The following is a 22,133-nucleotide window of genomic DNA, read 5'->3' as shown; positions in this document are numbered from 1 at the left end:
CTGTTCCACTCACTCCCCACCTTCCCCCACCACTACTTACCTCTGGCCAGTACTGCTGGAGCATTGGCTGGTCCTCCGAGAGGCACCGAGGTTCAGCACCAACTGGCACGGGTCCAGCGCTGGCAGCCCCTCCTCTCCAGGTGCTGCAGATGTGCTTTACATGATGTCTGCGACACCCAGCATCGGCTGTACACGTGAACTGCCAGTGCTAAAGAGCTCAGAATTGGACTGTAAGAGTCTTGAAGCACCTTACAGACCAACCTGCCTATATCTGCATGAGCTTTAAGAGCATTCTGCAGAAGAGACACCACACTTGAGAAGGCCTTCTCCCTGGTTTCACTTCAGATAACACTTCGTAGTCATCAGAGGCAGTATTATTATTACAAAAGTGTACCCTGTGCTTTCCCGTAAGGAAGGTGCTCAAGGCACAATCAGACCAGAACCAATACATAAACAAAACAAATTAAAATTACATAAAATAAAAAAATAAAAAACAAACAATAGAAGCAAATTAAATTACATAAAATAATCAAGGACAGCAACAGTGGCAGAATTAGCAATGAGTGTACCCCAGTGAAACAATAACATCACAGTAATTATATAGAAAATCATATGTCGAAAGCCAAAATGGCAGTTTCTGGGGCACAACAGTGGGGAAAGAGCTATTGCCATGCTTCTTGGCTTCCTGGAGGAACCTGGCTGGTACCTATGAGAAGCAGGATACTGGACTAGATGGGCTTTTGTTCTGAACCCAAAGAACTTACAGATCCAAACTTGTTGTATACGGATTTTTTATGCATGGATTTGACTCAACACTAATCGACACTGCAAATGAGAAGGAATGTGCCAATCCCTGGAGAAGAAGGAAAAAATGCATCTCTTTAAAATAGCAGTTCAAATAACTGCTTTTCTTCTGGTTGTAGCAGCAATTAGATATGCAAGTGACTGCTCACCCTTTGCCCTGAAGAATGGAATGCAGAAGTAATGAAACGGAAGTAATGAATGCAGAAGTAAAGAATCCATTCAATTCTTAAGTGAGCCAGGCAAAGGCAGAGAGAGGGCTGCTTGCATCACTAATTGACTGCCTCTCTACAACAGTAGGAAAAACTGTCTTTTTAAACCATGATTGTAAAGGAACATGTTTTTAAAAAATTTTTTAATTGCTTTAATTTATGTATTTTTTGGTATCAGCAGGGAGTCCCAAAACCAATAATGAGGTACAACCATATGTTCATTTGGCCTGACTGTTGGAGAATGCAGCAGTCAACCCACTGAAGTATGTCTCTGCTTAGGCTTAATTAGCAGACAATGCAAATGAGCAGCCTACAGTCTCACTTTTCCAAGGTGGCGACCACCAACTACTACTTGGTGTCCAAAGTACCCTTGAAATGGCAGCAAACCTTTTGGAAGTCCTGGAAGTGTCGGAATTACCCCTCCTCACTCCTGGAGCAAAGGTCCATGATGCTGCCCCCCTGGGAAGATGCCGCACCCCCCGCACGTGAATCCACTCCCTACCTTTCTAGCGTGACGTTAAGACTGACTGGGGAAGCCTTCTGAGGCTTCCCTGTGGTCTTAAACTGTGCTTCCAGAAAACCAGAAGTACAGTTTCTGATCATGTTGGGAGCCTCAGTGAGCCTTCCCATGCAGTCCTAGAGGCCCACAGACTCAGCGCCCGGGGTGTTTGACCAGTTTGCCCAGTGCTAAGTCTGCTGCTGAGTCCTGGTGAAGTTTCAAAGCCACAATTATTTCAGTGCGCAGCTTTGGATGAGAATGCAAACTTGGTTCTTTAGACTACAGCTAGGGCAATAGCCAAATATTTCATTGCCTTCCATCGGTTTGCTGCACATATAAATAATGAACACATTTTATGGTGTTTCTCTCCCATCTTTCAGTCTCAAGCCCTTTACAAATGCTTGCTGCATAAACAAGCCACAAGCGCACACTGCAATTTCATATTCTTAACCCGCCCACTCACTTGTTCCCTGAGACTGAGGAAAGGAGTTGCATCACAGAAGTAGCAGGCATCTGTCCTGAGTAGAAAAGCCTGTGTTGCAACTCTTTGTACAATGAGCAATCTTTCAGGACAATAGGAAATTTTTTTTTTAATCTTTGATCCATATTCACAGGAAAGGAAGATCCCATACAATCTAAATAAGTTACTCTATTATACACTCTTGGTGGTCTGCTGGTGCTATTTCAGTATGATTTTTACATAAGGCATGCAAACATGACTCTCTCACTCACTCTTTGACATCCCTGGCTTGTTCACCAAAGGGGGGGGAAAGGCTAATTTGCATTTAAGCCACCCCAGGAAATGTCCGTGCTTACTTATTCATATATTTACCAGGTAAGATGATTGGCGGATCATGCAAATCTAGGGCCCCAGTCTGCATTTTCCTGAAGCCTGGGGAAGAGCATGCCTGGCTTGTTCACTCATCATTCAGTTTGCTCCTTGAACTTTCTCTCTCTCTGGAGTTCATCCATTATGTAATTTAGCTCTGGTATCCCTGGTTTAATGAACCTGACAGTTCCCAGGAAGCCAGAGCAAAGATACATAAAAGCATCCTTTTGTGACTTACCTGAAATGAATTCGAGGAAAGCCAGCAGGAGTGAATGTTTCAGAATTGCTGGCTTAGGCAGGGGATGTGCGTAGACTGTACTGAATATTTTTCAAACTATTAAAGCTGGTACAATTCCTTGGCAAATGCTGAAGTGGTAATCCTATATACACTTTCCTGGGAGTAAGTCCCATTGATCACAGGGCGGCATACTTTAGAGTAGACTTCCATAGGATTGTGCTGTATGTACATTAGGAAAGAAAACTATGGACAGTGCAGGAAGATGTAATCAGTGAAAAAGTCGTTAAAAAGCCATTATTACCCTATTGTTTCTTTTGAATTTTTGTCTCTGGTCCAACAGAGCTACCTGCATTTTCTGTCAGCTTCAAAGAGGATACTGGCTTTCTGAGTATGGAATTTTCTCTCAAGCAAAAATCACTAGATCAGTTCTATTTGTTCTTCAGAAGGGCAATAAAAATATCCCCTTTCCACCAGACCTTTGAGCTGTAGGTTGTGGACAATAGTTTCTGACATCATCTCCCGTTTAATGATCATGTTATTTCCTTTTGATCATGCTGCCTTGTTATAGATTGAAAGGATTTGTCACTGACTTTTTAAAGTGTATTTTTATGAAATAATGCAAGTTGCTAATGTGGTCAGAAGGCAGAATGCAAATGTATACAAAATAAAAATCAGAAGTACATTTTCAAATATTCTGCAATATATTTTTTTATTATTTACTAATTAAAAGGTGTACAGAGCACTCTTCAGGAAAGCTACCCAGGATGGCATGCAGAAATTAAATGTCTTTACCACTGGAACAACATTGAAATGGATCTGTCATTTTGTTGTCCATTCTCCCAGTTTGGAGAGATTCTTCTGGAACTCTTTACAATCCTTTCTGGTCTTTACCACTCAGAAAAGTTAAGTGTCATCCTCAAACTTGGTCATCCCACTGCTAATCCCTATCTCCAGGTCACTTATGAACAGGACAGATCCCTGAGGCACACCGCTTTTCACCTCTCCATTGTGAAAACTGCTCATTGACACCTGCTCACTGTTTCCTCAACCAGTTCCTAATCCAGGGGAGGACCTGCCCTCTTATTCCCTGACTGTGTAGTTTTCTCATCAGCCTTTGGTGAGGGACCGTGTCAAATGCCTTCTGAAAATAACACTCATGGGTTCTCCCCGCATCCACATGCCTGTTGACCTTTTCAAATAATTCTAAAAGGTTTGTGAGGCTTCTTTGTACCTGGCTTCCTCATTTGAGGGAAGTCTGCTCTTTGGAAGCCAAAGGGTTTTGTGGTGGATTTGCTTGGCACTTCCTTCTCATTGCCTCTGCTCAGGCAATTACCTTCTCCCCACCCACTCATGTTTCTACCCTGCCCCTGCAGCTGCCACACTTGTGCACACCTGATCTCTTGCAGTACCTCTAGCAGATACTTTCACTCAGCCGCTCCACCATCTGAAATGCTTCAGGGGCTCATTCGCTGCCTTAGTGAAAAAAACTACTTGTGGATTCCTTAGAAGCAAGCAAAAATGGTGCTATTTCATGAAACGAGTGGCTTTTTCATGTTTTGATCTTAATATCATTTTAGATTGCGCAGAAATTCTCATTATTTTGCATTCTGTGTTGGTCACCAAATAAACCACCCCTAACTATAGGGCTCCCCCCGCCACACATGATCTGGTGGCTCAGCTGCATCAGCAGGCTGGGGGAGATTTAGATAGGATTGGGCTGCTAGACTCATTATTACTTATTACCTTTGTTGCCTATTGGTGCAGCCAGAACCCGGCTTCTAAGGATTTCAAAGAAGATACTTCAAAGAAGGTTGATATATGGATGAGATTAATAAACCAGAAGCAAATCTTCATACACTGTGTATCATATACAGTGAACATGCTGCACCTGGACTTACCAACATCAAGAATTCTATTCCCATGTTCTGTTATATTCTATTTTGTTTCACGTTTATTTATTTACAATGTTTTTATTAAAAAATATTTTAATTCCATCTTTCCATTAAACATGTTGAAGGTGGCTCACAACAGAAACATTAAAATAAAATGAAAACCACCATGTCAAATGCAAGAGGGAGAAGGACGGCAGAGGAAATGATTAAAAGTGACACTGCTAATTCCCACCACCCCTTTACAGCTCATTGGTAATAAGAATGGGTTGCTTATACTGATGCATCAATACAATGTCAACAACATCTGCTATTCTGCCAGTCTTCTAATAACATTATAATAATGCCTCAGACTGGTACGGTGGGTGCAAACCTTTAGGAACAGAGCGTTAATCTGTCTCTGTTACGCAAAGCTGATGATTGCTCAAGATAACACCTTAGAAGCAACTTCCTTCTCATTCCTGCTTTAAATAATTAGTTTTCAATTTCCTCCCTGTCATATGAAATGCTATATTGGACATATGGTTTCATCTGAAGTTGCAAAAACAACACTTATTTTACTGCCATCACTTTGGCATTTACACAGGGTTGGATCCTTGCATGAGAGCAGCTCTCCTTCTGTTCATGGGAGGAGCTTCCAGTGCCACTCTGCTGAAGGCTAGGATCCAACCCATCTGCTTCTTCGAGTCCTCTAAAGCAGTGTTTCTCAAACTGTGGGTCGGGACCCACTAGATGGGTCGTGAGCCAATTTCAGATAGGTTCCCATTCATGTCAATATTTTATTTTTAATATATTAGACTTGATGCTACCATGGTATGTGAATACATTTGGGGAAATGTAACAGATCTGTACTTTTAACAGGCTGTTGTGTATATGCTTTTAACAATGATAATCAATGGGACTTATGGGTACTCCTGGGTAAAGCACTAGTTTCCCCATCAACACTGCTCCTTATATTGCTGCTTCCCAGGACACTTGTTCTTCCAGGAATGTATCTTTGCAGTACTGTAGGTATTACTGCATTCCGAACAGCATGATTATGTTTAAAAAATAAATGCATGAAGTATCACATCTTTTATATGTAATGGTACAACCCCAGCTAGGCATGTTTACTCAAAAGTAAACCTCACTGGGTTCAATGCATTTTGTCCTGATGGGCAGCCCAGCCTTGGCAGCATTGAGAACGGCTGCCGCTGGATCCTGTGCGCCCTGGGCTACCGCGAATGGCACCTCTGGAGAAGGGGACTTTTGTCCACTTCCCCTGGGTAAGGTAAGCAGCCCCGCAATGGGGCTACTCGCTTTACCGCCGACCAAAAGGTCGGCAGTAAAGTAAAGGTGTTCACATAGGGTGCCAAGTCCTCCACGAACGCCTTGGATCCAGTGGAGCGGAACTCCATGGGCCCACCTCCCTTCCTCCCCCTGGCACGCCTCCCGCCTGCCCCTTCCCAGCTCCCACCTCCCCATCATGCCTTCCTCAGCCGTCTCTCCACCCCCTGCTGGCCTCCCCCCTCCCTGGAACACCTTGTCCCCGCCCCCTCCCCACCCCCGCTTACCCTGCCAAAACTGTGCGGTTCATGAGACCACCAAGTTGCAGAGGCTGGGCACCCACCCTGCACTAGCCCAGCACTGGGCTAGCACTGGTGGTAGCCTTGCAGTGAGGCTCACAATCGTGCTTTATGGCACGTTTGCGACAGTGCACAGCGGCATGAAGCCACGGCAAAGAGCCCAGGATTGGGCTCTAAATGGGCATAGGGTTGCAGTCTGAGTGGATGAAGAACCTCAGTGCTTGTAAGCCTCCCCCCCCCCCCAGCTCTTTGATGGCCAGGACTATTGTGCTACTTTGTCTACCCAGCCTGGCTCTGCCAGCCCATACAGAAGCTCAGGCAAGCCACCATAACCTGCTAAGTCTTCTTCCCCTAGCAACAGTTGCTAGGCTAATGCTTAACATGTGACACTCATATACACAAGTGTTAAGGATTGGTCTGTTTCAGACCCTGTCCTCTTGCACAGATAGAGCTAGAGCAGGGGTGTCCAAACATTTTGGCAGGAGGGCCACATCATCCAACACTGTGTCAGGGGCGGGGGATTAATTTACATTTAAAATTTGAATAAATTTACATAAATGAGTTTATTAGAGATGGAACTTCTATGAATGAATGAAGGTCTTGCAGTAGCTCAAGGCCTATAAAAGGCCTTGCACAAAGCAAGGCCAGCCTTTCCTTCGCTGCTACTGCTGCATCACAGATGTGAAACAGCAAATAGTGGAGGGAGCCCTCATCTCACAGCTCAGGTAAGAGGTTGAACAGTTGTCCTCACGCAGTTGCATTGGGTCAGCATGGGCTCCAGCAAGTCTCCAGAGGGCCAGAGGCTCATTGGAGACTGGGGACTCCCTGTGGGCCAGATTGGGAGCCCCTGAGTTCTACAAGTGGCCCCCAGGCTGGGGTTTGGGCACCTCTGAGCTAGAGCTAGGAAAAGACCAAAGTTACAACTTAGGCTCCAGTCCTCTCCACACTTTCCTGGGTGTAAGCCCCACTGACTATAATGGGACTTACTTCTGAGTAGACATGCAGAGGCTTGGGCTCTCAGGCTACTATCCACACTTTCCTGGGAGTGCACTAATGGGACTTACTTCTGAGTAGGCATGCACAGGATTGGGTACTTGCAGAGGGAAAAGACACAGCACAAGTTACTAAAAACATTTACTGTGACAGAGAAACTAAAGCATTCAGAAGAAAGCACTAAACGAGAGCCAGGGCCCCAACCACCCAGGGAGGAGAACCCCACTCTGCCGCCTCCCAGGGGACTGCAGCCCTCCAGCTGACAGCCAATGAGGACTTGGGCACAGTCCAGTTCAGCCCCCAGGTGTCCAGAGTACCGCCTGCCTGAAAACGGATGCCGGCATTACCCACGCCCAGCTCAGCAGTGCCATTTTCCCCCTCCTCCCCTCACCTTCTCTTCAGGTATTCAAGCGCATCACGTGCGGCTGCTGCTCCTCTTGAGGCCAACGATCAGGCACTGAAGTAGCCACCTCACAGAGGGGCCTACGGCAGAGCGCGGCGGAGCAGGGTCCTTTTTCATCGCGCGTCGCAGCCGGCTGCCTGCGTGCTGGCGGGGCTGGGGAAGCGGGGCTCAGGGCGCGGAGCGAGGCGGCCGGTGTCGGGCGCCGCCATGTACTACAAGTTCAGCGGCTTCACGCAGAGGCTGGCCGGGGCCAGCGCGTCTGCCGCCTACAACCCACAGGTAACCTCTGGCAGCCCCGCCGCGCTTGCCGGTCGTCAGGGGCTTGACCTTCACGGAGCTTGCTACGGGTGCCCGCTGGGGACACTTCTCAGCGGTCAACCCGGATAACGAGTAGGGGGTGAGAGGGGCTGTGTCCGCGGAGGGCGCCAGCAGAACACGTGACCACTGCTCTTGCCCCGGGCAGGAATGGCCTGCCCAGGATGACCTTCAGGGCTCCTTCTCAGTGCAGCCTCCAAGTGGCTCTGCTCCTGTGCCTGCCCTGCACTGCTCTGCTGGCTGCATCAGTGGCTCCTCTCCTGGCTTCACTGGGTGCCAGACTCTCACTCTGTGGGATGCCTTTTAGTTCAAGCAGTTAAACTGCAGCAGACAAGTGCTGCTTTGGGTGTTCCCTGAGGTCTGCATGTGGTACACATCAGGGGTGTCTGGTGAGTGGGGAGGCAGGTGAGGTGCTGCCTCTCCACCGGAGTCCTTCGAAAAGTGTCGCCACCATGGGAGCTGCTCAAGCAACCCCAACCCATGCGCGTGACTGCAACCTTTCCCCAAATGTAGTCATGTACCATGGTAGCATCAAGTGTTGTGTACTAAAGTTAAAATGAATGGGGACCCACCTGAAATTGGCTCGCAACCCACCTAGTGGGTCCCGACCCACAGTTTGAGAAACACCGCACTAATATCGTTAACTTGTTTCTGAACTTTTGCCTTATGATATATATTAGTGCAGTGATTTTCAATCTTTTTTATCTCATGGCACACTGACAAGACGCTAAAATTGTCAAGGCACACCATCAGTTTTTTTGACAATTGACAAGGCACTACATGCTGCTGGTGGGGGGTTTACATCCTTATTGGCCTTACTAATAAATGACCCTCCCCCAAACTCCCATGGCACAGCTGCAGACTGTTCGTGGCACACCAGTGTGCCACAGCACAGTGGCTGAAAATGGCTGGATTAGAGTGAGAAGGGTGATGGCCAAGGTTAGTTGAATGGCTGAAGCTAGGTGAATTTAATGGGTGAGAAGGATGTTCCTTTTATAAGTGTCTAGGTGCTTTAGCCAGCACAGTGCAGTGAAATTAGTAGCAATAACAAATGGTTCTTGTCTTTTGTCTGATGTTGTCTTCTGGTTTCAGTTCGCCACATTTTGATATTTGGTTCATGACCATTATGGGTTTTGTTCCAACCCAGAATCTGCGTTTTAGTTGTCACAGACGCAGATGGACTTCACCATAGTCTTTAGGGAATAAGAGTGTTGTAAGGTAGCCTGGATAGTAGAAGACACTACAAAGCATTTGTCTATTTAATGACACATGAATGTGTGTTGCTGAATTTATATGCTTTGATTCCTCTCAAATAAGTGGCAGTGACCTGACTCTCTTCCTCCCAGTTGCACAAATCTAATATTTGTTCAATTCCTGTTCTGCTTTTGTCTCCAAATGGCACCCAAACAAAAAACCACATTTAAAACAATAGTTTTTATATAAACATTAAAACAACCTTAACCATTAAACAGCCTTAAAATCACAACAAACACAAAACCAGCAGCAGTAACCTATTAAGAAAGGGCAAAGCTTGTAATCTAATCAGCATGGAAATAAAAAACCCAGATGTCCAATGTAAAAAACCAAGAACTCAAAAAGTTAATCTGAAAAAATATATTTAGGCTCTGGCAGAAAGCCTCTAAGGAGGGAGCAGTTCAAAAACTGAAAGGGATGGAGCTCCATAAGGTTGATGCCACTATTGAGAAGGCCCTATTTCTTGCTGCCACCCCTCCAACAACTGGTGTTGGCACCTGTAACATTAGCTTCTCCTATAACTGGAGGGGACAAGGCAGATTATACAGAAAATGGCAATCTCTCAAATATCCTGGCTCCAAGCCATATAGAGCAGAGCTGTCAGATTTGTTTCATATAGTGGGTAGTGTAGCATTCATGGCACCTGCTGAGGGCCGGAAATGATGTCATCAAGTAGATGATAACCAGAAATAAGTACTTTGTTCTCACATAGAAACTCATTAGCTGCAAATGACAGGTGAGAAAATGTGGAAATCTTGATCATATTTTCAAGATATAAGAAAGCCCAGTTATAACACTGGCCCAATTATCATATGGGCTTACCTTTTAGCAGTGCTGCTTCTGCCGCGCTGTCACTTCACACCTCAGCAGCTGAGATGTGATCTGTGAAGTGATGCCTTGGCAGAAGAAGCACTGCTGAAAGGGCAGCCCACGTGATAATTGGGCTCTCCCAGAACCTCTGCAGCATCTCTTTCACTCTTGGTTTTCCCCTTCTCCTGTAGTTTTCCTTGTCTTTAAGGGCCTCCTGTCTCTCCCTCCTAGAGCTTTGGCAGAAGGTGCACTGCTGAAAGGATGGGGACAGTTCAGTTATAATGTGGCCCAGATAAAGATCTTCTGGGAGCTGCATCCTGCCTTACATTTTACCCCCCTCAATATAGGGTTTTAAGGTCAAAACCAGTGCCTTGAATTGGGCATGGAAGTGAATTGCCAGCCAGTGCAGCCACCAGAGCAGCAGCCTGACAGAGTAGAACCACCCACCTCCAGCAATCACAAGGGCTGCCACATTCTGAACTAATTGCAGTTTCCAAAACATCTTTGAGGGCTCTACACAAGCAGTGTGTAATATCTCTGACTAATTTGTGTTCAGATTTGGCAAAGGTGCAATTGTTGAAATTTCTGGTTAGCGGCAATGTTAAATACTCAGTTTGAAGTGGGTGCAGCAGTAGATCAAAGACAAGTCTCCTTTTGTCAGTTCTTGCATTGCCTGGCTAGATGGAAGAATGTGGTGCCCAGTGTCACATCACTACAGATAAAAGTGCAGGCCAGATAGAGTTTGCCAGGCATCTTTGTTGAAGTACAGAATTGTACTGTTATGCTTTCACCATTCCTATGTTTATCAAATAATTGTGTTTAAACCAAGATATTAATATACTTTTTTTTACTATGGTGATTTGAATCCTAGCTGGTGCCTGATTGATGATATCTTAAGTTTTATAGTAGATTTCAGCAGAATATACAGAATAACTTCTAATATAATTTTGTGCATCCCCATGCTATTGAAAGATGAGGAAAAACTCAGGTGTTGGCTGCCTGGACTCTTTAATTCTGAGGTGCTAGTGCATGTGTGTGCATTGATATATCTATTTCCAGTCTGGGTGTTGATGGTTTGCTGCCTGATTCTATGCAAAGTACAGTGGTGCCTCGCAAGACAAATTCGTTCCGCAAGTTGTTTCGTATTGCGAAAATTTAGTCTTGCGAAGCGCGGTTTCCCATAGGAATGCATTGAAATTTAATTAATGCGTTCCTATGGGCAAAAAAAGTCAGAACAAAGTCAAATTTGGTTTACAAAGTGTTTATTAAGTGCTCTTTAAAGGCATACATACTGTACAGAGGATTTCAAAAATTTCAAGCACAAACTTCAACTTTTTAATTTTAAAAATTCGTCTTGCGAAGCACAGCCATAGAAAAAATTCGTCTTGCGAAGCACGGCCATAGAAAAAATTCGTCTTGCGAGTCACCAGAAAAAATTGCAAAAACGCTTTTGTCTTGCGAGTTTTTCGTTGTGCGAGGCATTCGTCTTGCGAGGCACCACTGTATAGAAACAGATCTGAATATTAACAGTGCTGCTAATCCATAAATGTACAGCCTTTACCCTTGCAGTTCCTTTTAGATTACAGATGAATCCCCAAATCTTTTAATAACCAGAATGTTATAAAGAGAGGTCAGTGCTCCCTGCTATGAGGAGCTCTAAGTCAATTCATGTGATCCTTTTACTTTAGGAAATGCTGGTTGTTGAAGTGCACCCTTTAGTGATTGTTTCTCCAAATGCTGCCTTTTGGAACCACAGCTTGCCACTCATCTACTGCAGGAGCTGCAAATTGTGGCTGGTCTTGATACCCAACTATTTTCTAGTGGCATGCTGTAGTCCAGTTCTACTGCACTAACAGCTTGCAATGCTAAGATAATTTCTATACGAAGTGAAACTTGTAATCTAAATTATGCCAACAAAATATTAGCTGCAAACATAGTTGCTTGTTTGTACTAGAGAATTGGTCAACCAGCAAATATTAGGAATACTGCAACTAGAAGAGAGAGATAGGAAGTCCCTGACATCATTCTGACCTCTCTTTTTCTTGTACCAAAACTGTAGGCAGCACACACGGTGCTGCAGGCACACGACATTAGGCAGTAGGTTATGCTTGTGAAGGGGAGGGTAGCAGGTGACCTCTGCAAATAGCTGTCATTGCTGTGCTCTTAGATAAGTCCATTGTAGTTGTAGGAGTTCCATTGCTGAATAGGATCAGACTTCATAACATAACATACCAATCCCTTCAAATTAAGACATCGGGACTCACCGGGACCTGCTTTTTAGAATGAGAATCTGTCACGACCCACCGGAAGTGACATCAAGCAGGAAGATTTTTAACAATCCTAGGCTGCAATCCTACCCACACTTATCCAGGAATAAGTCCTATTGACTACCATTGTGAAATGCATTTCCCCAAATGCAGTCACATAGCATAGTAGCATCAAGTCTAAGATATTAAAATATTGAAATGAATGGAAACCCACTGAAATCAGCTTGTGACCCACCAAGTGGGTCCCAACCCACAGTTTGAGAAACACTGGTAAGGCATTGATTTTAAAAGTTGTATACACTGCCTTTTGATCTAAGAATCCTAAGGCAGCTTGCAGTGGACTATGTAATACAATGTGAAGATATGGGGGGGGAATCAATTACTGCAGCAATTGTCAATCTTTTTCATCTCACGGCATCCGGCAAGGGTGCTAAAATTGTCAAGGCACACCGTCAGTTTTGGGACAGTTGACAAGGCACACCACACTACTGGCCTGCTTTCATCCAGGATGTGTACTGTGAAGCCGTACCAGATATAACTTCGACTGAAGTAGAGTTTTTCCATGAAGGCCAAATGGCACCAGTGTAGCTCTTAGATTGCTTTGGCATTGGGACAGTTGAGAAAGGTGCTGAGGGGACATGATGTTAAGACTTTCCAGTTCTCTAGGGTTGCTGCTACTGCTGCTGCTTGTAGAAGCTTGTGACCAATCCAGGGGAAATGAGAGTAGTCCAGTGGTTTTCAAACTATCTAGGAGAGTTTGCACTGCTGTAAGTCCTTGCAGGGGTGGGGTGGAGGCAGCAGGGATGGGGGGGAAGGCAACGATGCTATCCCCAGGATTGCTCAGCTCAGGAGGGCTGCAGGGACTAGGATGCACTCACCAGTCCCTGCAGCAGCCTGACAGGGGTGCGGAGAGTCCTGCGCATTCGTCTGCAGGGCTCCCCAGCTCTGGAAGTGAAAGTGGTGCTATTGCACTCCTGGTTTTGCAGAAGTGGAGCGCAATCACTCTACTTTCAGTTTTGGAAGGCTGGGGAGCCCTGTAGACGCTTGTGCAGGGCTTCCTGCACCCCAGGATGGCTGCTGCAGGGACTGCTGAGTGCATCCCAGCCCCTGCAGCAGCTATCCTGAATGGTGCAATCCTGGATATTGTGTCACTGCTTCCTCCTTGCCTCTCCCCTGCCTCAACCCCTTAAAGGGAATGAGGCTAGGGCATTGTGATGCCCCAGTCTGAAAACCACTGGAGTAGTCCTTTATAACAGACATCACAAAATGACATGTGGAAAAATACCTTGACCCTCCTTGAAAGGTGGCTTCTCAAAAATGAAACCTTCAGGGTTGTGTCTAGTTATGCATCCAAGTCCAGGCCTTCTGTTTCCTAATTAACTAGATACTGTACTGAACATACGTACTGGCAAATATTAAGGAAGTATCAGCTCATTGAATGAAAACAGAAGGTTCAAAAGTTTTTCTTAAAGAGCATCATTTTGAATGGAAAATAGAAGGTATGGTGATTAAATAAGCTGATTGAGCCAAGTGTGTGACCTGTGTGAAACCCCTCCATGATGGGTTGCAAAGCTTGACACGGTGCTCTTCCAGTTTGTGGCAGCAAATGGAGGTGACCATTGCAGCCCCTGCACCCTTACTTGGGAAAAGGGGATGAGGAGGTCTCCAGCAGCCCTGGCGGTGCTGCACCAGGTGCTGCAGTAACCGTGCTGGTGCTGCTGCACTCAGCATAGCCACTGGGGATAGGATTGGGCTGTAAGTTCCCTATAGTCTGATCTTTTTTAAAAAAAATATGTAACTCGCTTCATGTTTTTCTGACATGAGAAGTGTGTGTGTGTTGTTTTTTTCAAATCGCCTTGATTGGCAGGCTCTTGATAGGTGAACAAACAAAAAGTAATTAGTAGACATTCATTCCAAGCATGCACTCATTAGCCTTGTTAAAATGCAAATTTAGTGTCAAGCATATTGTGTTCACACTCACTGCCTGGAATAATAAGGTACAGAATTGGTAATTGTGGTTGAACTCTATAGGGTTTTTACTTCTGTGTAGCCCTATTAAATCCAACCAAACTGCTCAAGAGTAAGCATATTTTGAATTATCTGGTGGTTGAAGCAAAGCTGTCTAGAATTAACTATCTCAGCACTTCATCATCAATGCTGGAATGCATGGATGAAGACACTGCATTGTGATGGTAGGAGCATTCCAATCTTAATTGAAGGGTGTTTTGTGTTATAAGTCACTTAAAACTGAGGGGGAATAAAGGCTATTAGGAACTTACTTGCTATTAGGAAATTCTCTATTTCTATTTCTTCCCATCTTTATTGGTAGGTCAGTTCCCAAGTCTGTTAAACCAATTGGGTTAAAGGGCAGGAAGGGGTTGTAGACCAAGTCCCCCTTCCATCTATTCTGATAAGTGCCCCCGCTCCTCACCTGCTCCTGCTTCCTTTTTCTTCTTATCTCAAAAACTCTGACAAAGTGAACCTGAAATAGTAAGGAAATACTGTTTTTTGTATTTTTTCTTTTTCTTGAGTACTAATAGACACCCTGAGGAAAACTGGCAGGTCATAGTGTGATGTATTTGGATTAGTATTTCTGTTTTTTTATTTTTGAAAAACTATTTCCGTCTCAACCTTCATGCTCAGGGAAGTAACTCTATATAGTAGCTGTAAAACGGAAGCAAAGTATTTCATTGTGAGAGTGAGTTCTTGGTGTCCACGCCTAGTTGCAAATGCTTCTTTTCAGCAGAATTATGTCTCTGGGGCCTGATTCCGTTGCATATTGGACTTCACTTGGGATTTGCATGTGGGTCACACTTTGGTTGATGGTGTACCATATTGATGGAACTGCAGCTGTTCTTGTTAGGTGGTGGGATAAGGAGAGCAAGACCAGGTGCCAAGGAGGATAGACTTTCTTCATCTTTAATAGTTAGAGCTGACAATGCCTCATAAAGCAAGTATCTCCTTCTACTCTATCTGAAAACCTAGAAACATAGGAACCCTGTGTGCCTCTGCATCAGATCACACTAAAGAGAAGAAGGAAATTGTGCGTATTTTATGGTTAAAAAGAAAATGAATGTTGCAGGTTGAGATTAAAGGTGGATTCTGGATCTAAAAAGATTGCATATTTTTTTGGCATGTTCTTTCTATAACTTAATTTAATCCACAATTGTGCTTCATGTATGTTATCTGAATATTCCTTACGGCTGCCCTGAAAGCTGCTGGTGGTATTAAGACTATTTAAATATTGCTTTTCAACAAAAAGCAGTTCACAAGCAGTCAATAAATGGTACCCTGTCCCCAAAGGATGGACAGCCTAAGAAGAGATGCAGAAGAGACACCAGCAACAGCCATTGGAAAAGACACCATGCTGCGGTGAAAAAGAGACAGTTGTTCTCTTTTCCCTGCTTAATATAAGAGGACCCCACTTTAAAAGGTGTCTCTTTGCCCAGTTACTAGGGGTTAGAAACTGTGGTCGTGGTAGATCAGGATGATCTCAGTTTGAAGTAGGGATGTTTGTACTTGCTCTTGACCTTTATATGAAGTTGGAGTTATCTTCAGCAGCCTGATGAATACGTTCCTTCTGGTAGCAGGTTGCACAGTGCATAGAATTGAGTTTGGATCTCTTTTTCGTACAGGAAGGTGTCTTTTATGCTTCTGATTTTTCTTGCATTTGGAAAACATTTGGCTTGGCAAAAGTTGACATGGCCAACATAATTTTCTTTTTTGTTTGACAAATTCTTAAGTGTGTAGTGATCTTTTTGCTTCAAGTTTGGAAAATCTTGAGGAACAGACCAATTTTGGCAGAGCTTCCATTGTAAAGAATATAAATATAGATCTATCTCTAGCTATTAAATAATCTGACAGTAAATATTAAGGGCAGTACAGAGAATATTTTTAAAATTTTATTTGGAACGTTGGAGTTAGGAATTTTTACCATCCTTGTTGGGCTTCTGGGGGGAGTTAAAAACAAAATTTCGTTTTGCCTTCTTGATGGGCAGCCCAACCTTATTCAGTTCTGGTGCAGTAGGGCCTCATGACCTATGCGGTACCCAGTGCTGGGACTGAGCAGTCTAGAGGTCTTCTCAGGTGAAGTTAACATTTGTTCTCTTTCCTCCTGTCATGCCCCAGCCTGCTCAATGGGGCTATTCAGTTCTGCACCAATAAAATCACTGACACAGGTCAGAGAAATCCCATGTAGGGCTTTCAGGCCTGGGAGGAGGACTAGGATGTGGTAGGCCAGTGCCACCGATTCCACCCCAGGTCTGAACTGCCTCTGCCCCGTTACACATCCTCTCCTGTTCTGTCCTCTCTTGCACCACTCAGTTGGCGCGTACCTGGCGCTTATCAGACTGTGCTCCAGGATCCAGTGCTGGCAGGATGGCACAAGTCGTCCCCCCACCCCCGCACTGCTTACTTGCATGGTGCCATAAATGTGCTTTGCAGCACATTTGTGGCACCTATGACAGTGCAGTCAGCTTCTGTACCAGCATAGCCAGCAATTCAGATTGGGCCATTATTTTGTTGTCAGTTGCTGCTGTTTTGTTGTTCAGCTTTTATTTGTTGCTGCTGTTTATTCAGCTTTTATTTATTGTGCTTGACTGTTTTTTATTGTATTTAATCTTTTTAATTATTTTGTAAGCTGCCTTGGTTACAAGGGGAAAGGCCCAGTAAAAATATAGCAAATAAGTAAGCTTGCCTGCAGAAGAACTTGAAGCAGCCTTTAACAAACTGTACTGTCAAACAGTGAAACTGTTACAAAAGGAGCTATGACCAGTAATAAACATAATCATTAAAACAAACACCCACCAACCTCTGCTGTGCATTTCATACTACTATTCGTAAAGAACTAGCAGTGTCAACTCAACAGTTTTAAGCCCTAAGGTTTGGCCTCCTTTCTGGACCATTCAGAACAGTGCTTTGGGGAAGTTGTACTGTGACCTCAGAGTAGTGGCAGTGAGTATCCTGCTACGTGATTTGACTTTGTGTGGTGTGAAATCACACATTGTAATCCACCCTCTGTGATGTACTAGGCTGATGGCTGTTGCAGACACAGATGCTGTTCATGAAGGAATAGAAAGTCTTGAACCAGCAGTAAATTAGCCTTGGCAGCCAATTGCTAGCAGAGTCCCAAAAGGCATCAGATCTCTGTTGGTAAAGCTTAAAATGAGCATGACCCACAAATGGATGGATGAAGGGTAGCAGCAATTCAGGTACATTGAAATTGCATCTTTTCCCATGGTAATTGAAGGAAACTGTTTGAGAAAGGAGTCAAGTAATAGTTGATTACAACCAAGCTACTGAAAATGCTCTGCAGGCTCCCTCCTCTGATGGCTGCCAGGTAATATGGGCTTGCCCATTGCAGGCAAATTTGACTTGCAGGCAAACTTGGCTTGCACTTGACTGTGACAAAGTGTCACCTTTGCATACAGTAATGGTTCTAGAGTGAGACCAGATTTGTGTTTGCTTTCTGTTCTCCTGTTGATCACTTGTTTTGCAGGGAATGTGGTTGCTGATACCATTTTCATTCTTGTTTATAAACACGTGTAATTCCCTTGTTACTACAGGGACTCAAGCCACTGGTATCTATGGAATCGCCAGCTCTGATATTTGGGACGCCAACTAAAATTGCCTCTGAAGCACCAGCAGCTGTTGAGTACTTGGGTAAAAACAAGGTGCCAGAGCTGCAAAAGTTATTTCAGGTGAGAAGAAATATTTGATTTTAAGAATTCGGACTTGTAGCACTAGAATCATACTTGGAGGCAATGAATTTGTACTGTAGTTTTGCTTGTGTAGCAATGTTGAATGCTAGATGTTTGCAGGTATAGATTAAATCCTTGTATTTTTCCAGTTCCTTCATATTCTATTGCCCAGTGAATAATGGTGGCCATTAGTCATGTTGGGACTAGTATGTCCCGGGGAACAGCAGAATGAGGGGGCTAATATCTTCAATTTCTGTTTGTAAACATCCTGGCAGCATCTCGTTGTCCACTGCAGGAATTATGACTAGATGTTGTACTTTGGTCTGCTATAGCCGGGCTCGTTCTATATCAATAATGCTATTGCAGGAAGAATCTGTAGCAAATAATATTACATCAGAATTGTTGTATCTCATTAAGGGTGGATTTTTTGTGTATACTTAGCATACTTTTTCTCCTTTTCCCCTCTTCCTCTCTGTGCTTCATATGGTTAATTTTCATAATTCCTCATCCAAAATTGAGACTTTCAAACAAGCTGAAATTTGGGGGAGGGGATGGGGGGGCAAAGACTGAGATGGCAGAGGGCAAAGATTGGAGCAGGGAAGATGAAGAAATCTGGAGAAGGCAGGCAGCTTGCTTGCAAGGAATGATAGCCATGGGAGGAAGGAGGGAAAAGAAACTGCAGGAGCACTGGAGAACCACCTCCTGAAGCCTTAGTGTCTTGGTTTAGCTGTCTTTCGGCTTTTAGTGTCACCATGTTCACAAGATGTTTCTCTCTGTGGCTGAAGGATACCATTTCCTAATTCTGCACCAGATGCTAGATTCTGTGCGTAACAGAAAATCAGCAAGAGCTACTTATGATCTCTTTGTTCAGCTTCTGTAACTTGAGCATTTTGAAGAATATCTACTGATACAAAACAGAAATTCCATATTCCTCTTTGTTTTGTAATAGGAATTACATATTCAGGTTGGTTTTCCCTGTAGGCAGTTTGTATCTGCTCTGTGTATTGTGCTAGGTGTATTCTGCACTTAAATTGTGCCAGCTTAAATTCTTCACAACCTCTGTAAATGAGTGTGTTTTGCATATTCCCTTTCTGTCTTCACAGGAAAGGGCAGGGAACTATATAAAGTACTGAAGCTGGTACTCTCTGACAACTGAGCTCATTTAGATGGCTTTTTCTGGTTGCTGGGGCATTAGCAGACATAATACAGCATCCCAGCTAGCGCTTCTGTCGTCAAGTGCTCCCTCTCTGTTTGGAAGGAGCTTTCTGCTTATATCACATGTCCTTGCCCAAGCAAAAGGCATCATTACATGAAAGGAGGGCTCCTTCCATTCATGAAGGGAGATCCTGACTACAGAAACCTTGGTTAAGATTTACTCATTGACTTTGCATTTTCAAGCACATATTTGCAGCCATGATTATCCTTAATAACCAAGATACTAATATCTTATTTAATGGCCTTTTAAAATTTTAAAACTGAGTTTCTTAGGGTAGTGAATTCTGTGGACGGCGTCCAATTCTGTGCTTCAAGAAGACAAATGGAAGAGAAGGTTCCAAATGGAAGAGTTGAGTTGCCTGTCTAGCTTGAGAGTTTTAATTCAGGTTCTTCCTAAGTAGTGTGTTTTCTCTGTCAGCTTCCTTGAGGCTCTTCAAATTTCAGGTTTTGTAGTTCAGTTGGGATAATAATGTACCTGCCTTTATTAATCTATGTGCATTTTTTTTAATTGCTTCAGAAACCTGATGGCCTGCCAGTACATCTGAAACGAGGCCTTCCTGATCAACTCCTCTACCGGACCACAATGGCACTAACAATTGGAGGGGCCATTTACTGTCTGATAGCACTCTATATGGCTGCCCAACCAAAAAGACAGAAGTGAATGATTCCTAATGAATTGGGACTTGATCACAATCATCTGGAAGGAAGACGTGTGTTTACCCTCTGCTGTTATCTAATCATGTGATTTTTTTTTTTTATGTTGCAAATTCTCACGATTCAGTCTGAGTTTAACAAAAATATTTTGGAAAATGGTGACCTTCTGTTGCTTAGGAAAATAAGATCAACATGATGGCGGGGGACAAACCATAATCTCCTATCTAGGTTTGCAGGTTTGTCTTCATGTCTTTTCATCAAAAGTAAACCAGACACAGCATGGCCAATCTACAGAAGTTCCTACCAGCAAGTTATGATGTGCTGATAGCAGAAACCGGAAATGAAGTTGCTGGGTTGATCCATGCCTTAGCACGACCCAAAGGGAAGGCGAAAAAATGTTGAAAATGCATTTCATTTACGAAAGGAAAAATTATGGACTAACGTACTAAGTTGCTCCAAAATGGCAAATGATTCTGTCCCTTAATAATTTGCCTTGGAATCTGGCACTGGCCCCTTTCCCAAATCATGTTGCAACTCTGGTTGCTAAACATTGTAATTTTCAGGGAACAATTTTTTGGCAAAGGGCTACATTGTCACAAGCAGCACATAACCATTCTCTTCTGATCTGTTTCCTCTGTGAGTACATCTTTGGGAAGCCGTGCTGTGCACAAGACAGGCTCTGCATTGCATTTGCTCCACATCTCTCCTTCACCCCTTCCTCGGTCTTCTCGCAATGAAGTTATCTTTGTTTACCATTGGAATAAATATAGCAGTACAGCTACTGGATCATGCCAGATTTGTCTGTCGTCTTTTATGAATCACATAGAATGGATTTGAAACCTAATTCTTCCCTTCATTTCCATGAAACTTTAACCTGAGAAGGGTAGTATGAACAATTGTTACCTTAATTTGAAAAATATAATGTGCAGCCATAGAAATTATCATAGGAAACCTAACACACTGGTTGGAATAGTATTACCCAATTGTAAATAGCTAATTGCCTGCTTTACCGTGGGGAGAAAAAACTGTAACCAGCCAAGGAGCAGAAAAGTAGAGTATAAATGTGTGGTGTTGGGACAAGTGGATTTGCGGTTCCCATGGAGCCAACTCTGAGCAGAGGGTTTGGTTAAATTAGTTCAAATATACAAAATTTTCTTCTACTCCTAACATGGCAATTCATTGCAAGAAAACATTTATGAAATAAGTTCATCCTGTGACCCACAGATTTTTGATTAACTTTTAAAGCACCTAAAACTATTGGGTGGAGCACACATGCAAAGAAATTGGACCCAGTTTTATATATTTTAACTTCAAAGCTTGGAATCCATCTCTTTGTCCCAGCTCGTAAAAACTGGAAACCACCAAGCATCTTTGGAGATTTGTGTTCTAACCAGTTGGAATGGGAAGCTCTGAAACTTCTTAGGAGATTCTAGGGCTGACTAGTGAGAAAGTGAAAACACTGAGTGTTTTGGTATAGTACTTTCTAGTCCTGAATAGAACAAGAATCTCAGAAGACCTTTTGGAGCTTTGCCTTTACACTAGTTGGAACTGGAAGCCCCCGAGAGGCTCCGGAGACTTCCATTTCTACAGGTTGAAACGATTTCTGATGCATTTTTAATGTAACCACGTATACCAGTACCTATGTGAGTGGTTGCTTGTCTCGCCTGCTACTCCCATAGGGGTAAGTGAATGGCTCCCCACACAGCTGCAGTGATTTCAAGCAACTTTTCAATTTCTCTTGCTTATGGTTTTGCTTCTGTTCTGTTAAAAACACACGAACAGCCTATTGTATGTTGCTAAACCCACAGGGCTGGATTGGTAGTGGCTGCTCACATAGGTGGTTCCATATGTGAACTGAACCTTAATCACTGTTTCTGCTTTATGGAAAAGTATTCTGTGAGCACTTCCCCCCCTCATAAGGCCATTCTTAGTATGTTCCCCCCCTCCTGGGTTGAGTTGCACAGCCTGGTTCTCTCCAGTCTTCCATTGAATCCTCAAACTGCCTTACTGCCAATAGGAATAGGCGTGCTATCCAATGTTAGAAGTGGTGGAGAAAGAAGGGAATAGTGGTTTCAGGTTTGTGTAGTCTTTAAAAAAAAATAGTGATGGGTGGGCTAACTTAAAAATTAACTTCTGCATATCTTTGGCTACTTGTTGCTATATTGAAACAATCCTTTTTTATTTCCCTGGATGCCCGCTTGGCTCCAAAACAATTGATACCAACTCTGTTGTTAAAGGTAATGATGGCTATGAATTTGATACAGCCTCCCAGGTGGCATTTCCCTTTATGTTGACTGTGAGGCATCAAGCTGAAAGCAAATCAGTAGCAACTGTACTGTTGTCAGTAGAGTTTAACTGGCGCAAAATTGGTATGAGAATAAAATTAATGGGAAGGGATATCTTTTTAGGATAAAACCACTTGCAATTCTTGACATGGGGTTGTCCTTGCAAACAGTTCAGACTGAGTTCCCTCAACCTTCCCATAATTTT

The 22,133-nt window shown here is 43.7% G+C and overlaps 1 protein-coding gene across 1 annotated transcript; it reads left to right on the top strand.

Annotated features, from left to right (window-relative positions):
- Positions 1–7,537: 7,537 nt before the first annotated feature.
- On the top strand, positions 7,538–20,434 carry COX7A2L (cytochrome c oxidase subunit 7A2 like). The gene is made up of 3 exons (XM_066623727.1): positions 7,538–7,708; positions 17,640–17,774; positions 19,507–20,434. Exons 1-3 carry the CDS (start codon positions 7,637–7,639, stop codon positions 19,648–19,650), a joined length of 351 nt encoding a protein of 116 aa, XP_066479824.1. The 5' UTR covers positions 7,538–7,636; the 3' UTR covers positions 19,651–20,434.
- The last annotated feature ends 1,699 nt before the right edge of the window (positions 20,435–22,133 follow it).

The sequence above is a fragment of the Tiliqua scincoides genome, chromosome 1 (genome assembly GCF_035046505.1).
Source record: "Tiliqua scincoides isolate rTilSci1 chromosome 1, rTilSci1.hap2, whole genome shotgun sequence".
Classification (NCBI taxonomy): Eukaryota; Metazoa; Chordata; class Lepidosauria; order Squamata; family Scincidae; genus Tiliqua; species Tiliqua scincoides.
This window is presented reverse-complemented; position numbering and strand designations above follow the sequence as displayed.

Excerpts from the sequence above, each read along its gene's own strand:
- COX7A2L (XM_066623727.1), top strand. The coding sequence starts at position 7,637 with ATGTACTACAAGTTCAGCGGCTTCACGCAGAGGCTGGCCGGGGCCAGC. Across the intron at positions 7,709-17,639 it reads CTGCCGCCTACAACCCACAG|GGACTCAAGCCACTGGTATC; the intron begins GTAACCTCTGGC and ends TTGTTACTACAG. Across the intron at positions 17,775-19,506 it reads AGCTGCAAAAGTTATTTCAG|AAACCTGATGGCCTGCCAGT; the intron begins GTGAGAAGAAAT and ends TAATTGCTTCAG.